Source organism: Bubalus bubalis, chromosome X, assembly GCF_019923935.1.
Source record: "Bubalus bubalis isolate 160015118507 breed Murrah chromosome X, NDDB_SH_1, whole genome shotgun sequence".
Taxonomy (NCBI): Eukaryota; Metazoa; Chordata; class Mammalia; order Artiodactyla; family Bovidae; genus Bubalus; species Bubalus bubalis.
The window spans coordinates 87,648,279-87,665,346 of NC_059181.1; the positions used below are offsets into that span (position 1 = coordinate 87,648,279).

At 40.1% G+C, this 17,068-nt stretch overlaps 1 protein-coding gene across 4 annotated transcripts in view; it reads left to right on the forward strand.

Moving 5' to 3' along the window:
- The window catches only part of MORC4 (MORC family CW-type zinc finger 4), a 65,039-nt gene that overhangs the window by 32,797 nt on the left and 15,174 nt on the right, over positions 1-17,068 (forward strand). For all 4 annotated transcript variants that reach the window (XM_044937557.1, XM_006052785.3, XM_006052786.3 and 1 more), the window contains 5 exons: positions 1,076-1,174; positions 8,442-8,570; positions 11,043-11,111; positions 11,481-11,532; positions 12,913-13,088. In XM_044937557.1, the coding sequence (XP_044793492.1) occupies positions 1,076-1,174; positions 8,442-8,570; positions 11,043-11,111; positions 11,481-11,532; positions 12,913-13,088 (525 nt within the window). The remainder of the gene's footprint in view (positions 1-1,075; positions 1,175-8,441; positions 8,571-11,042; positions 11,112-11,480; positions 11,533-12,912; positions 13,089-17,068) is intronic.

Genomic DNA, 17,068 nt, shown 5'->3' on the forward strand with positions numbered 1-17,068 from the left:
CTAATGTCATTTCCCCTCGCTGTGATTCTAAAATGTGGAGAACACAGTATTTTTTAGGACTTGTAACCTCAGATATGCAGATAACACCACCCTTATGGCAGGAAGCAAGGAAGAACTAAAGAGCCTCTTGATGAAAGTGAAAGAGGAGAGTGAAAAAGGTGGCTTAGAACTCAACATTCAGAAAACTAAGATTATGGCATCCGGTCCCATCACTTCATGGCAAATAGATGGAGAAACAGTGAGAGACTTTATTTTCGGGGGCTCCAAAATCACTGCAGATGGTGATTGCAGCCATGAAATCAAGACACTTGCTCCTTGGAAGAAAAGCTATAACCAACCTAGACAGCATTAAAAATCAAAGACATTACTTTGCCAACAAAGGTCCATCTAGTCATAGCTACGGTTTTCCCAGTAGTCATGTGTAGCTGTGAGAGTTGGACTATAAAGAAAGTTGAGCACTGAAGAATTGATGCTTTTGAACTGTGGTGTTGGAGAAGACTCTTGAGAGTCCCTTGGACTGCAAGGAGATCCAACCAGTCCATTCTAAAGGAGATCAGTCCTGGGTGTTCTTTGGAAGCACTGATGTTGAAGCTGAAACTCCAGTACTTTGGCCACCTGCTTCAAAGAAGTGATTCATTGAAAAAGACCCTGATGCTGGGAAAGATTGAAGGTGGGAGGAAAAGGGGATGTCAGAGGATGAGATGGTTGGATGGCATCACTGACTCAATGGACATGAGTTTGAGCAAGCTCCGGGAGTTGGTGATGGACAGGGAAGCATGGTGTGCTGCAGTCCATGGGGTTGCAAAGAGTCAGACACGACTGACCAACTGAACTGAACTGAACTGACCATCTTATCTTTTCAACCAAAGTGACTATTCAACATTATGAACTTTGTCATTTTGACACATATTTTACAAAGGCAGTAGATTCCCATCCTAGTTGCTTGAAGTGTAGATGTTCAAACCTATGCTGAATATTCTAAATGGCTGGTTTCCGTTAAGTGGGAGCATCTTAAAGATTACAAAATTATTCAACAAATTCTTAACATTGACATGCTTCTTTCTTTTTCTTTCAGGTTGACAATAAATGCCCTTGCCCAGAAGCTCAATGCTTATTGGAAGGAAAAGACCTCCCAAGAGAATTTGGAGACCTCAGCCATAGTCAGGCCAATACCGTGAGTAGTAAATTTAGAATATAAAAGTATCAGGGGTAGCATCTCTAGGGCAAATGGAAGGAATAGGAAAAGATGATGCTTTTCACATAAGGAAGTTGAATTAACTAAAAACAGGAAATCACAGGTACTAATTTCATCATTCTCTAAACCTCTTCATTTCTGGTTTAACACTTGTGTGGTTTAGATCATAAATATGATGAGTTTAGTATTGTCAGTTTATCCTGTCCTCAGTGTAATATAATGGAAGATGATGACCATTTGAATCAGCTACTCCTTGGTTGAAAATTTAGATCTACTTCTTTTTTTAATTTTACTGTATATTATCTAATGTATTAAAATTGTTTTCAGGTCATAAGATCTATAAATGTTATGAATATTACTTCAAAACCTAAATAAATGAATGTTGTATTTTCTATTTCCAAATAATTAGGCAAAAATCATGAAATTAAATCATGGATAAAAGTCTATTAGTTTTTGGTTTGTTTTTAGATTTTATTGAAGTATAATTGATTTACAATGTTACATTAATTTCCTCTCTACAGCAAAGTGACAGAGTTATACATATGTATATTCTTTTTCATATTCTTTTCCATTATGGTTGAAACAGGATATTGAATATAGTTCCCTGTGCTGTACAGCAGGACCTTGTTATTTATCCATCCTATATATAATAGTTTGCCTCTGCTAATCCCAAACTCTCATTCCTTCCCTCCCCTAACCCCCCGCACCCCACCCCCTACCTTGGCAACCACAAGTCTGTTCTCTATTAAATCTGATTCTTAATAGTTGAATGAGCCTAGGTAAGTAAGTCACTTCATCTCTCTGAGTATATTAACTCATGATTGACCAGAGACGTATTAATATGTCTTGTTACCCGAATGTTATATTTTTAAATTTTTTAATTGGAGGAAAATTACTTTACATTTGACTGGAGACATATCAGTATTCCCTTACATATTCCAGCCACAGGTGTTAATTTCTGCAAAAATCCCCAGTTAATAATGTGTTAAGTTAGATGGCCTAACCTTTTTAGCACAGTACCTGGCATATAGTTCAGTTCAGTTCAGTCACTCAGTCGTGTCCAACTCTTTGCAACAACATGAATCGCAGCACTCCAGGCCTCCCTGTCCATCACCATCTCCCGGAGTTCACTCAAACTCGCGTCCTTCGAGTCGGTGATGCCATCCAGCCATCTCATCCTCTGTTGTCCCCTTTTCGTCCTGCCCCCAATCCCTCCCAGCATCAGAGTCTTTTCCAATGAGTCAACTCTTTGCATGAGGTGGCCAAAGTCCTGGAGTTTCAGCTTTAGCATCATTCCTTCCAAAGAACACCCAGGGCTGATCTCCTTTAGAATGGACTGGTTGGATCTCCTTGCAGTCCAAGGGACTCTCAAGAGTCTTCCCCAACACCACAGTTCAAAAGCATCAATTCTTCGGTGCTCAGCTTTCTTCACAGTCCAACTCTCACATCCATACATGACTGCTGGAAAAACCATAGCCTTGACTAGATGGACCTTTGTTGCCAAAGTAATGTCTCTGCTTTTCAATATGCTATCTAGGTTGGTCATAACTTTCCTTCCAAGGAGTAAGCATCTTTTAATTTCATGGCTGCAGTCACCATCTGCAGTGATTTTGGAGCCCCAAAAAATAAAGTCTGACACTGTTTCCACTGTTTTCCCATCTATTTCCCATGAAGTGATGGGACCAGATGCCATGATCTCGTTTTCTGAATGTTGAGCTTTAAGCCAACCTTTTCACTCTCCTCTTTCACTTTCATCAAGAGGCTTTTTAGTTCCTCTTCACTTTCTGCCATCAGGGTGGTGTCATCTGCATATCTGAGGTTATTGATATTTCTCCTGGCAATCTTGATTCCAGCTTGTGCTTCATCCAGCCCAGTGTTTCTCATGATGTACTCTGCATATAAGTTAAATAAGCAGGGTGACAATATACAGCCTTGACGTACTCTTTTTCCTGTTTGGAACCAGTCTGTTGTTCCATGTCCAGTTCTAGCTGTTGCTTCCTGACCTGCATATAGGTTTCTCAAGAGGCAGGTCAGGTGGTCTGATATTCCCATCTCTTTCAGAATTTTCCACAGTTTACTGTGATCCACACAAAGGCTTTGGCATAGTCAGTAGAGCAGAAATAGATGTTTTTCTGGAACTCTCTTGATTTTTCGATGATCCAGCAGATGTTGGCAATTTGATCTCTGGTTCCTCTGCCTTTTCTAAATCCAGCTTGAACATCTGGAAGTTCACGGTTCACGTATTGCTGAAGCCTGGCTTGGAGAATTTTGAGCATTACTTTACTAGCATGTGAGATGAGTGCAATTGCGCAGTAGTTTGAGCATTCTTTGGCATTGCCTTTCTTTGGGATTGGAATGGAAACTGACCTTTTCCAGTCCTGTGGTCACTGCTCAGTTTTCCAAATTTGCTGGCATATTGAGTGCAGCACTTTCACAGCATTGTCTTTCAGGATTTGAAATAGCTCAACTGGAATTCCATCACCTCCACTAGCTTTGTTCATAATGATGCTTTCTAAGGCCCACTTGACTTCACATTCCAGGATGTCTGGCTCTAGGTGAGTGATCATACCATCGTGATTATCTTGGTCATGAAGATCTTTTTTGTACAGTTCTGTGTATTCTTGCCACCTCTTCTTAATATCTTCTGCTTCTGTTAGGTCCATACCATTTCTGTCCTTTATCAAGCCCATCTTTGCATGAAATGTTCCCTTGGTATCTCTAATTTTCTTGAAGAGCTCTCTAGTCTTTCCCATGCTGTTGCTTTTCTCTATTTCTTTGCATTGATCACTGAGGAAGGCTTTCTTATCTCTTCTTGCTATTCTTTGGAACTCTGCATTCAGATGCTTATATCTTCCTTTTTCTCCTTTGCTTTTCGCTTCCCTTCTTTTCACAGCTATTTGTAAGGCCTCCCCAGACAGCCATTTTGCTTTTTTGCATTTCTTTCCCATGGGGATGGTCTTGATCCCTGTCTCCTGTACAATGTCACGAACCTCATTCCATAGTTCATCAGGCACTCTATCAGATCTAGTCCCTTAAATCTATTTCTCACTTCCACTGTATAATCATAAGGGATTTGATTTAGGTCATACCTGAATGGTCTAGTGGTTTTCCCTACTTTCTTGAATTTAAATCTGAATTTGGCAATAAGGAGCTCATGATCTGAGCCACAGTCAGCTCCTGGTCTTGTTTTTGCTGACTGTATAGAGCTTCTCTATCTTTGGCTGCAAAGAATATAATCAATCTGATTTTGGTGTTGACCATCTGGTGATGTCCATGTGTAGAGTCTTCTCTTGTGTTGTTGGAAGAGGGTGTTTGCTATGACCAGTGCGTTCTCTTGGTAAAACTCTATTAGCCTTTGCCCTGCTTCATTCCGTATTCCAAGGCCAGATTTGCCTGTTACTCTAGGTGTTTCTTGACTTCCTACTTTTGCCTTCCAGTCCCCTATAATGAAAAGGACATCTTTTTTGGGTGTTAGTTCTAAAAGTTCTTGTAGGTCTTCATAGAACCGTTCAACTTCAGCTTCTTCAGCATTACTGGTTGGGGCATAGACTTGGATTACTGTGATATTGAATGGTTTGCCTTGGAAATGAACAGAGATCATTCTGTCGTTTTTGAGATTGCATCCAAGTACTGCATTTCAGACTCTTTTGTTGACCATGATGGCTACTCCATTTCTTCTAAGGGATTCCTGCCCACAGTAGTAGATATAATGTTCAACTGAGTTAAATTCACCCATTCCAGTCCATTTTAGTTCTCTGATTCCTAGAATGTTGACCTTCACTCTTGCCATCTCCTGTTTGACCACTTCCAGTTTGCCTTGATTCATGGACCGAACATTCCAGGGTCCTGTGGAATATTGCTCTTTATAGCATCAGACCTTGCTTCTATCACCAGTCACATCCACAACTGGGGATTGTTTATGCTTTGGCTCTATCCCTTCATTCTTTCTGGAGTTATTTCTCCACTGATCTCCAGGAGCATATTGGGCACCTACCGACCTGGGGAGTTCCTCTTTCAGTATCCTATCATTTTGCCTTTTCATACTGTTCATGGGGTTCTCAAGGCAGGAATACTGAAGTGGTTTGCCATTCCCTTCTCCAGTGGACCACATTCTGTCAGACCTCTCCACCGTGACACGCCCATCTTGGATGGCCCCACAGGGCATGGCTTAGTTTTGTTGACTTAGACAAGGCTGTGGTCCATGTGATTAGATTGACTAGTTTTCTGTGATTATGGTTTCAGTGTGTCTGCCCTCTGATGCCCTCTCACAACAACTACCGTCTTACTTGGGTTTCTCTTACCTTGGACGTGGGGTATCTCTTCACGGCTGATATAGTAGGCATTCAGAAATATTAGCAAACTTCCCTTCTTTTTATTCTAATGAACATTGTTGGAACCATATCAAGAAATTTGAGAATAGAAATAGAGAACCCAACATACCAGGAAAAAATGTAGAATTTACTGAGTCTAAGACACAAAATCACATACAGAATGGTGGATCAGGATGAAATGCTTCAGGAAGCCAGGAAAGAAGCATAATACAGAGGGCAGAATGTGTGACAATATGTACACAGTCAATTATACCATCAAAACAAAGATTAGAGTGTTGAAAGTTCATTTGGAGGTAGGCACTGTATTTCTTTTAAATGGAAATCATCAAATGTTTGATATAAAATTTTGTTTTCCCAGGTTCGATGCATGAGACAGGATGCTTGGGGCTGGTGCACTGGGATGACCCTGAGGGGTGGGAATGGGGAGGGAGGTGGGAGGGGGGTTCAGGATGGGGAACACATGTACACCCGTGGCAGATTCATGTTGATGTATGGCAAAACCAATACAATATTGTAAAGTAATTAGCCTCCAATTAAAATAAATAAATTTATATTAAAAAAAATAAAAATAAAGATCTCTATTCCTGTCCAACATCCATGGTTTTCAAAGAAATGCAAATTAAGATGAGATATCTTTTTTTGCCTTTGAAATAAATGATTAATGCAATGGAACAGATGTTCATATATTGCTGGAGTGTGTGTGTATATATGTTATACAGCCTTTCCTGGAAGTTTAATGGTGATTATTTAGTACTTACCTGTCAGACACTGGTTTAAGTTCTTTGCATGTATATTTAACCATCACAACAATCCTGTGAGATAGGCAGATGATATTGTTACTTCTTTACAAATGTAGACACTTACACACTGAGAGCTTAAGTAACTTGTTCAAAATTAGATAAATACAAAGTGGTAGATCCAGTTTTCAAATATAGGCAGTCTGGCCTCCTAACCCAACTTCTTAACCACAACACTCTTCTGGAAGGATGCAATGAGAAAAATATAGCATAGCCCCTTCAGCTGCCTATTTAGGCTTGTGCATAAAAAGTCTCTTCTGTCTGCCTGAGTCAGCGGATCTACCATGGTCTGCATGTAACCTGAGGTAGAGAATTACTGTCTCTAATGCTTGTTCCCGAGAGAGTAATATTGACGTGCTTCTGCAAGAGACTCGTGTGTGTGCGTGTAAAACCAAAGCTAATATGACCTTTTCTGCCCCCTTGCACCACTGCTGAAACTGCTTTCTCTGGCTCCAAAGAAAACAGTGTGTTAGTTGTTCAGTCATGCCCAACTCTTTGTGACTCCATAGACTGCAGCCCACCAGGCTCCTCTGTCTGGGATTTTCCAGGCAAGGATACTGGAGTGGGTTGCCATTTCCTTCTCCAGGAGATCTTCCTGACCCAGGGATAGAACCCGGGTCTCCTGCACTACAGGCAGTTTACCAACTGAACTATGAGGGAAGCCTCAAATAAAACAGTGGCTGTACAGAAATATATAGACACCAGAGGTCAGGCCTGAGCTTGGAGTTTTGAGTTGCAAGGCTGGAGCAGCCTGTAGCTAGGAGATAGGAAGCTGTATATCCAAGAATGTGTATGGATTCTCTTCATTAAAACAGAGTTTTAAACAAGAAGACATTGTATTTGAGTAGTAGACTTATTGGTACATTTTCTTTCTGTATTTTATAGTTTTTTTAATATGGGCATATATTACTTTTATAACTAGAAAAAAAGCACCATTTAAAAAGATATGAAAAATATTAAACTAAGACATAAAAGAATCATATCACTCTATTGAAATGTCTAGCATAAGCTCAGTATAAATGTAACATACACAGAATCTGTCCTAGGCTAAATTACATGTTTTTCAAATTGGCCCTAGGTGCCCTTCTACCCTCTCTCTGTCTTTTCTCTAGCCTTTCGCCTTCCCAGTCTGGTCTGCCTTTCACAGATTAGATGCACACTACTTCTCTTATATATGGATCATTTCCTCTTACAGGGAAACAAATTTACTCCAAGGTGTAGGTGACTGGGTTACCCATCTTCCTGAGGGAGATGGGAATGAGTATGTGTTTTAAGAGTAGAGCTCTTGGGACTTCCTTGGCAATTCAGTGGTTAAGACTCTTGTCTTCCAATGCAGGGGACAAGGTTTAGTTCCTGGTCAGGGAATTAAGAATTGACATAATGCAGGGTGCAGCCAAAAATTTTTTAAAAGAGTAGAATTCTGGAAGAATTCTCTGTTAATAACCCAGTTGTTGGACTGGAGCCAATTTTTCTTTTTTTTCTAGTTACAAAATTTAATCAAATTTATGCTACTTTTTAAGATTAACTTTGGGAATATCTATCTAATAAAATTTTGACTTAAGTATAAACAAAGACTTTTTGAAAGGGGAAAAAAGGACTAGGGAGCCTGTGGGGAAATAGAGGATATGTTTTAATGACATTGCTTCAATGACTCTCACAGATGCATTTCAAATCTATCATGGGATTGGATAGAAGCAAATAAAATGATTCTTTGGGTTTTATTTTTTAGTAATATTGTAATATATATAAAATTTTTCCTGACTAATAAATTTTAGAGTTAAAGTTATCCTTTTGTTAAACTCAAGAAATAAGGTTCCAGGATAAGTACTGTTGAGCTCTATAATTTGGTGGCTTGCCACATTAATACTTATTACTGTTTTCATATCCGTATCTGGTCTAGTTCTATCATTGTTTTATCTATGAAGTTTAAGATTATACATTTTAGACACCTGGACTATAACATTTCTAACACATTTCATATTCAATTCTTTCAGTTTTTTCAATTTTAGGGTATGCCTTTTAATGTAAGAGTACAGAGCTAGAATATAGCCTTTCTAATGTAAGAAAGAGTATAAAGCTAGAATATAGACAGTCATATTTTTATTTTCTTCCATTCAGGAAGATTCCTGACCAGACATGGGTACAGTGTGATGAGTGTCTGAAATGGAGGAGGCTTCCTGGCAAGGTTGATCCATCCACATTACCTGCAAGATGGTTTTGCTACTATAATTCCCACCCAAAGTACAGGTAAGGTTAAGACTCAGTATTATGCCAGAGATAAGTCCTGATTTGTCTCTGTTCTAAAACACTTTTCATCTCAAGTCCACACTCTTCAGCCTGGAATTCAAGCCCCTGTGCTAACTGGTCTTTACCTATTCATTGTATGTTAACACAGGCCTTCTGCTTTAGCAGGCCTGTGGCTTCACTCTTCCCTACACATGTGCATGTATTCCCTTCTCCATGACTTGATACTGTCATTCCACTTGCTTAGAGTGACTTTCTTTATTCCATCTGATCATATCGTCTGGGAAGCAGAAATATTTTGTGTGATACTTCTCCTGTTGACAGTAATTTACAGTGATTTTACTCTGGCTGTCTGTAGTATTTAATTCTTCACATTTGCTCACATACTATTTGAATTTGGGGGATGTTTTTCATATGTATACATTTGGGCTCTTCAAGAGATTGTAAACTATTTGAGAACAAGGGATTTATATTTCAGGTTGAAGTGACAATTTTCTTCATATGCTTCCTATACTTGAATCTGTTGAAGTACATTCAATTTAGATTGTTTACATGTCTGTCTTTCTAATATTCCATCGCTCAGACGGGAAAGAGGTGGGAGGGGGGTTCAGGATGGGGAACACGTGTACACCCGTGGCGGATTCATGTTGATGTGTGGCAGAACCAATACAATATTGTAAAGTAATTAGCCTCCAATTAAAATAAATAAATTTAAATTAAAAAAAGAGAGAGAATCCACCTGCAATGCAAGAGACCTGGGTTTGATCCCTGCTTTGGAAGAATCCCCCAGAGAAGGAAATGGCAACCCACTCCAGTATTCTTGCCTGGAGAATTCCATGCATAGAGGAGCCTGGTGGGCTACAGTCCATGGGATCAAAAAGAATTGGACACAACTGAGTGATTAACACTTTAACTTTCATCTGTACCTTGAAGCAGCTAACATCTAGATTTGTTGTTGTTCAGTCGCTCAGTCGTGTCTGATTCTCTGTGACCCCATGGACTGCCGCATGCCAGGCTTCCCTGTCCTTCATCATCTCCTGGAGCTTGCTCAAACTCATGTCCATTGAGTCAGTGATGCCATCCAGCCATCTTGTCCTCTGATGTCCCCTTCTCCTCCTGCCTTCTATCTTTCCCAGTATCAGGGTCTTTTTCCAATGAGTCGCCTCCTCACATCAGGTGAGCAAAGTGTTGGAGTTTCAGCTTCAGCATCAGTCCTTCCAATGAATATTCAGGGTTGATTTCCTTTAGGATTGACTTGTTTGATCTCCTTGCAGTCCAAGGGACTCTCAAGAGTTTTCTCCTACACCACAGTTCAAAAGCATCAGTTCTTTAGTGCTCAGTCTTCTTTATTGTCCAAATTCTCACATCATGGACATCATTTCAATTTAACAAATATTTTTATATGACTCAGTAACATAGGTTCATAATAATAATTCAGTTTGTTTCAATTCACCTGTGACTCTTTAACTTTTTTCTGCGGTATAAATGTTGATAGAGAAAAAGGTACTAAACCAGAGTATGCTTTTTAAGGGGAAAAAAACGTTGAAAATGGAGGAAATAAAAAACAATGAAGTCCAGTTCTGTAATAAGCAAGGATTCCCCCAAAGACTAAAGATGTGCCTAAGTACCTCTTAGGGTGGTGTGATTAAAATGTAAGACTGAGAGCTTAGAAGTCTCATTTTCAAATTCTGTATATGCTGTCAGTTTATATTTAGTCCAGGAGACATAACCTTCCAGGACACTTTGCCCCCCAATAAAATGGACATAACATAGGATTTCCAGTTATTATTAGTTTCTGTTTATTTCTTTCTAGGATTGCCTTTGTCCGCTGAATACATTTTCTAGTACTTCTTTCAGCTTGTACTCCTAAAATTCTCTTCTTCGTGCTTTACATATAGCAAACATCTTTTCATTTATAGAATCCTCTTTTTCTCTTCTTTGCTAGCCTCTGTTCTATCTCTTTTGCAATGTCAGCTCCCCATCCCTTCGTGCTGCTCTCTGCCATAGCCTCTGATTTTCCTCTTCAGGGATCATCACACAGTCTATGGATGTTCCTGCTTAACCTATACCTTAGGCATTGCTTTCTGAGTACATGAGAGGTAGGAGACCTAGGTTCTAGTCTCAGTGATATTCTCTTTCTATAGAAGCCCAACCAAGTCTCCCTTGTGCTTGAATTTCACTGTGTAAAAATAGAGATTATGCTTCTCTACCATCATATGAATTTTATAGCTGTCAAGTACTTTGAGTATCTTGGGAGAAGGGTGATATACGCACCAAAAATAATGATAAGGTATGCATTGAAAAAAAGAATTGCTACCTGGTAGCCTGCCCACACATTTTGTAAGGTGGGTGCAATCTGAACTCTATAATGTTAGATGGTGCTTAATCTGCCTTGTCATACTTGTGAGGAAAATGAAGGGTGAAAGTCAAGGGCACATTTTCTTTCCAAAAGATAACTTCTTCTATGTACTGCAGGAGGTGCTCTGTTCCAGAGGAACAAGAACTCATTGATGAAGACCTGTACTTGAGCAGAGCTAAGAAACAGTTGAGTATACCTTACCCAAGATGGTGGTCTGTATCCTTTGATAGAGGAGCCTGACCCTTCCTAATAGGATGGGAATTTTGAGAAGAGAGATGATGTTTTTTAATGATTTTCCTATTCACCTCTCTGCTCTTAGAGTTCTTTATTCTTTCTAGTTATCTCCTGAATGTCTCAACTAGAGATTGGCTCTAGTTTCTCTCCTTCCCCCCCATCTTTTGCTAGGGCATTTGAAATCTCTCTTTAGTAGCACAGTCCAGGAAGGAACTCTTAACTACTCGACAAGGCTCACACTGTTTCTAGTTTAGAAGGAACATTATAACCTAAATCTACAGTTCATGAGTGAACTAAATAGCACTTTTATATTCTCCTAGAGATCAAACTGTTGAGAAGAAGGAGGTATCAACAGAAAACGAGAGCCACCAGGTGAGAGATGGTCCACCCTCTTCCTTTCCTCACACAGAATTTCCCCCAACAGAGGACATAGGTTGAAGAAAGCGGCACTCTTGAAAGCTGTACAGAAATAACGAGCCATTTTTTCTGGTGGTCTTTTTTTTTACAGGATCTTTTGATTTTTGCTTTGATCTGCTGTTACTGATGTTCAGATCACCAAAAATGGAAGAGCCAAATCATTTATTGCCCAGATTTAGATTCAGTGCTGATTCTGGGTAGTGCGAATGTCACATTCGGTGTCACAGAGTATTCAGGGTTACGTTGCATCCTCATACAGGCTGCTTCTGTTGAAAGTGTCTGGTTTTCCTCAGTCTCATTCCTTCCAGGATTCATGGGTGACTCCTTTCTGCTTTCCTCTTGGGAAGAAGGGGTGGTTCTTTGTGCCCTTTCCCCCTTCCCTGCTTTCAGGCTGGCTGGCTTTATAAAGACTCTGCTGTTTTGAATTTTCAGGAGCACTGTCTCTCGGACATGGTTGCCCAGCTCCGGACGCTGAAGGGTGCAATAAGGTTGGCCGTCCTTTCAGGGACACTCCTTTCCTGACAGCCACCATAGCACCCATTTATCTCCCCCACCCAACCTTGCCTTTCTGCATGATTTTCCTCTTGACCCTCTTTCCCAGAGATATCTGCTAGCAGCATGTTCGATTCACTTTCCACCCACTCAGTCAGGGTAGGTCAGGCTGGTGAGGATAGAGGCAATTAAATACTAATTCTTCTTCTGACACTCTACCAAGACCCAGGTGTATTAATAAACAGGTTGCAAACCCTCCTATCTTGGCTTTATAGTCTGATCTAGAGATTGGGAAATTTCCTGGGACTGCCCTGTCCTCATTCAGTTTACCTCCCCTTTATACTCCTTCACCTTCATCATTCATGCTATCTTCATAAGCTGGCTTTCCCAGAAGATCCCAGATGCATGTTTCTGTGTGTGCAGTATATGTTAGTCTCTCGCATGCGTTTCTTCAAGACCAGCACAGACATTTGCTGCAGTGCTTATTCCCTCCATTCCTTCCCTCATCACAGATCTCAGAGGAGTGAAAACCCAGTCTTACACTGGGTCAAAAGAGAGAATAAGAAAGTGATTCGGGGGCCTGGGTTTGTGTTGTGGATGGGATGATTCCAGGAGCCAATAAGTGAGTTGGGGAGGTCTGTTGGTGTCCAGCTGATAAGGTTATAACTGAATGTGCCTGGGGTCAGTGTTCTAGTGTACATTACTGCGCGCTGTTTGTTTTGTGTAGGAAACAGTTTCTTTTTATTTGGCCAAGTGTTTTTTCCTAGCATCAGAAGGATTGACTCATCCTTTGGTATTTGGTTTGAAATTAGGATTTTTATAAATTCTTTCCTTCTTTGCTAGGCATTCACTAATCCGCTGAAGATCCCTTCTATTCAAGATATGGATGACTTGAATAATAAGACGACTGGGTATGAGGGAACTGATAGCCCCAGCCGGCTTTCATCTGTTGGAGAAGAAAGCAGAACAACTTCTCTTCAACTTAAGCCTCTGGATTCCAGCATTTTTCAGTTCTCCAGGTGTGTAAAAAATATATAGATTCTCTTCAGTATGAGCCTCAGGGTTCACTTTCCTGTAAACTAAATTGGTATGGTTATAATGTTTGCGTTTCTCCTGAAGCCTGGCATGGAATTCAGAAGGAAAAATACCATTTGGGGATTGATAGACTTGCATGTTGCTTGTACCTCCCATTTTTCAACATTGTAACTGTCATGTCAGGTCTATTTTTCTATCTTTTTGGTTCTACTTTTTTGAGGTGATCATCTGACGAATGTTCTTTTATGGATTATGTATTCCCATTATATTGGAAATTGTGTAAGTGAAGTAATGGACATGAAAACTCTTTGCAAAGCATAATGTATTATACAAATGTAAGGTAATGTTACCTGGATAAGCATTGTTTCTTTCTTTAAGTTTAGGAATACTGAAATCCTGCGGGGCCCCATAGGCCTAAAACATGTTGCTGCTGCTGCTGCTGCTAAGTCGCTTCAGTCGTGTCTGACTCTGTGCAACCCCATAGACGGCAGCCCACCAGGCTCCCCCGTCCCTGGGATTCTCCAGGCAAGAACACTGGAGTGGGTTGCCATTTCCTTCTCCAATGCATGAAAGTGAAAAGTGAAAGTGAAGTCGCTCAGTCGTATCCGACTCTTAGCGACCCCATGGACTGCAGCCGACCAGGCTCCTCCGTCCATGGGATTTTCCAGGCAAGAGTACCGGAGTGGGATGCCATTGTTGGCCACATATAAAAATAAGTATTAGAAGTTTGTGCCATTAAGTAAGCTTTGCAGTCCATTGTTTCCTATGGTAAATTTTTCGTGTAAGTTTAGTCTTAGAATTTACTTGTTCATCGTCTAGCACCACAGCAATGTTATTTTGTTATTCCCTGGTAGCTTAGACCTGCCAACAGTGGTAAAGAATCCGCCTGCAATGTGGGAGACCTGGGTTCGATCCCTGAGTTGGAAAGATCCCCTGGAGAAGGGCATGGCAACCCACTCCAGTATTCTTGCCTGGAAGATCCCAGTGGACAGAGGAGCCTGACAGGCTACAGTCCATAGGGTCACAAAGAGTTGGACATGACTGAGCAACTAAGCACACACAGCAATCTTTATAACAGAAATTTTCTTAAATATCAGGAATATTTGAAGCACTAAAAGGTATGACTGCCTGTGTGCTGTTGTGAGACTTGCTTTCTCCTTGCTATTGTGTTTCTCACTTCTGGCAGGGCCAAGCCATGGGGAAGGTACAGAGTTGCTCTCTAGTGGTAGAAACTTCTAGAGTCCACAATAATATGACTGTTATATAGTAGATTGTGAAATTTTTATGAACCCTTTTCGGTTTGGATATCTTCTTAACATACTGTAGGAAAAAAGCAATGGGATATATAATAAGGGGAAATTACTCCTGCCCCCACCTCCACCAATGTTATTGATTTCTTTCCCTCTTTCTTGCTTCTTAAGTGGGTCTTTTCAGCTTTCACCCAGACAAACATCTGTTTATGTGTGCAAGTCCCCTAGTCTTCCACAATTAAACTCCCTAGATATTGAAAGAACCTCACATCCCCCTGAGCATGAACAAAGAGTCTCAAGAGGAAGTAGGCTATTAGGAGAAAAAGTAATAGAACTCTAAAGGAAGTAAATGAGAATCTATACAAAAGCATCAAGAATAGTTGGAAGAGAATAGCTATGCAGAAACTGATAGTTGAATTCAGTCATATTGAAGGAGCTATTTCTAAGATAGAACCATGCAGCAAAGGATTAAGGAATATAGCCTAGTTGGTCTCAGGGATTTGGTCTTAATTCTACTGTTTCATCCACAGTTATTCAACTCCCATCTTAGGTTGGGAGGGGTATAGAGAAAAGTGTCGTGGTTTTGTTAAGCACGTTGTTAGCTCTCTACATTGATCTCCTTGAGGTGGTCATGCATCAAAATTGACACTGGAGTATCAAGATGTCACTGCTCTTGAAAGCTGTCCTTTCCCTGCTCTGACCACCTTTGCTTTCTCTTCAGTGTTTCTATTGATACTGTCCAGTGGGTTTTGGTAACCTGAAGGAGATAACAAACGCTAACCTCTGTATGTGTGTATTTTATGAGTGCAGTATGACAGTACATCCATTGGGTGGCATACTTCATCAGTCTTAATTAGGAGTTCTATATGAGTCATTGTGGAACTGCACTATCCAGAGTTGGGTTTTAGCTTTAGAGTTCAGGCAAAATACTCTTGACTATTTATGTGTAATTTTAATTTGAGAATAATATTCCTTCAAGAGATATATGTGATAATTGATACTGCTAATGTCATGTTTTATGTAAGGTCAGTAAATGATGATTCTGTCATTTCAGGTTACACATATAGGGAGATTCAGATTGACTGGAAATAGTCTACCTTTTTATAGAGGAAAATTAGATGCTCGAGAGTCTAATAAAATATGCAAGGTTTTCTTATAAAACTGTGTAAAGGGAATAATAGGTTTAGTCAAGAGTAAACAAAGATCTCCCTTGCTATCAAAACCTAAAGCTGATAAGGGTCCTCGGGTCATGTAGTACAGCTCTTTAATTCTAGATAAAATAAAGCCTACACTATCCAAGAACGTTTTAAAATGTTCTAGTGGAGTAGGTTATAAGACCTAAAAGGTGTTCCAGAGGTGTCATTGGAAACAGTTTTGTGAGTCTTCACAAATCTAGAAAAGATAGGGGAAAACCTACAATAAAGAGGAAGTTCAGCTAGGATATAAACAAGCATAACCTTTTAGGGCAAGACAGCTTAAAGGAAATAGTCCCCTTTCTGTTCATTCATTCTACATATATTTGCTGCTGCTGCTGCTGCTAAGTTGCTTCAGTCGTGTCCGACTCTGTGCGACCCCATAGACGGCCTCCTACCAGGCCCCTCTGTCCCTGGGATTCTCCAGGCAAGAACACTGGAGTGGGTTGCCATTTCCTTCTCCAATGCATGAAAGGGAAAAGTGAAAGTGAAGTCGCTCAGTCGTGTCCGACTCTTAGCGACCCCATGGACTGCAGCCTACCAGGCTCCTCCATCCATGGGATCTTCCAGGCAAGAGTACTGGAGTGGGGTGCCATTGCCTTTGAGTCCTTACTGTATGAAAGCAGTATTCTAAGGCAGTGATGGAATCTAAGATGAAGGAGCTTATGGTACTCTAAGTTACATATGTAAGCACCCCGGATACATGGTAGGTTTCATATGAGTGATATAAACTAAGGTCTAAAGTAGCCATAAACATATAGACAAAAAGGTGAGAATTACAGCCTGTAATTTATTTAGATATTTAGAGAACCTCTGAGTAAGCTATATTGCGTGGTAAGTTGCTTCAGCCATGTCTGACTCTTTGCAACCCCATAGACTGTAGCCCACCACACTCCTCTGTCTATGGGATTTTCCAGGCAAGAATACTGGAGTGGGTTGCCATTTCCTTATCCATGGGAACTTCCTGACCCAGGGATCAAACCCTTATCTCTTACATCTCCTGCACTGGCAGGCAGGTTATTTTCCACTAACGCCACCTCGGTTACTCTGAGTAAACTATATATCAAAGGCTAATTATTTCATATATTAAAAGGATAGCCAGAAAAATTTCAAATTACATTATAATGGTGAAAAGAGAGGAGGAAAGATATCCTAATATATTTAAAGGAGTATTTGAAACAACAGACACAATGTAGAAATAGAAAAAATTTTGTAAATGAGTAAGATTGATTCAAAGGTCAGTATTAACATTTTAAAATACGATCTTTGAGAAAGAGTTCCAGAATAGCAAAATGAGTAGTGTGATGAACTCTTTTACCAACAAGTAACCATTTAACTGGGAAAAATTATTAAACAAAACAAAGCAATGATTCTTACTTCCTGGAAATTGTCCTAGGGGCACACAGCAAGTACAGAAACATTCATTCAAGAAAATCTATTAGATCTCAGAAAGTACAGCGAAAGTCGGGCATTTAACCTGCTCTCATCTCCCTCTAAGTTTTGTTTTATGAAAACTACTCA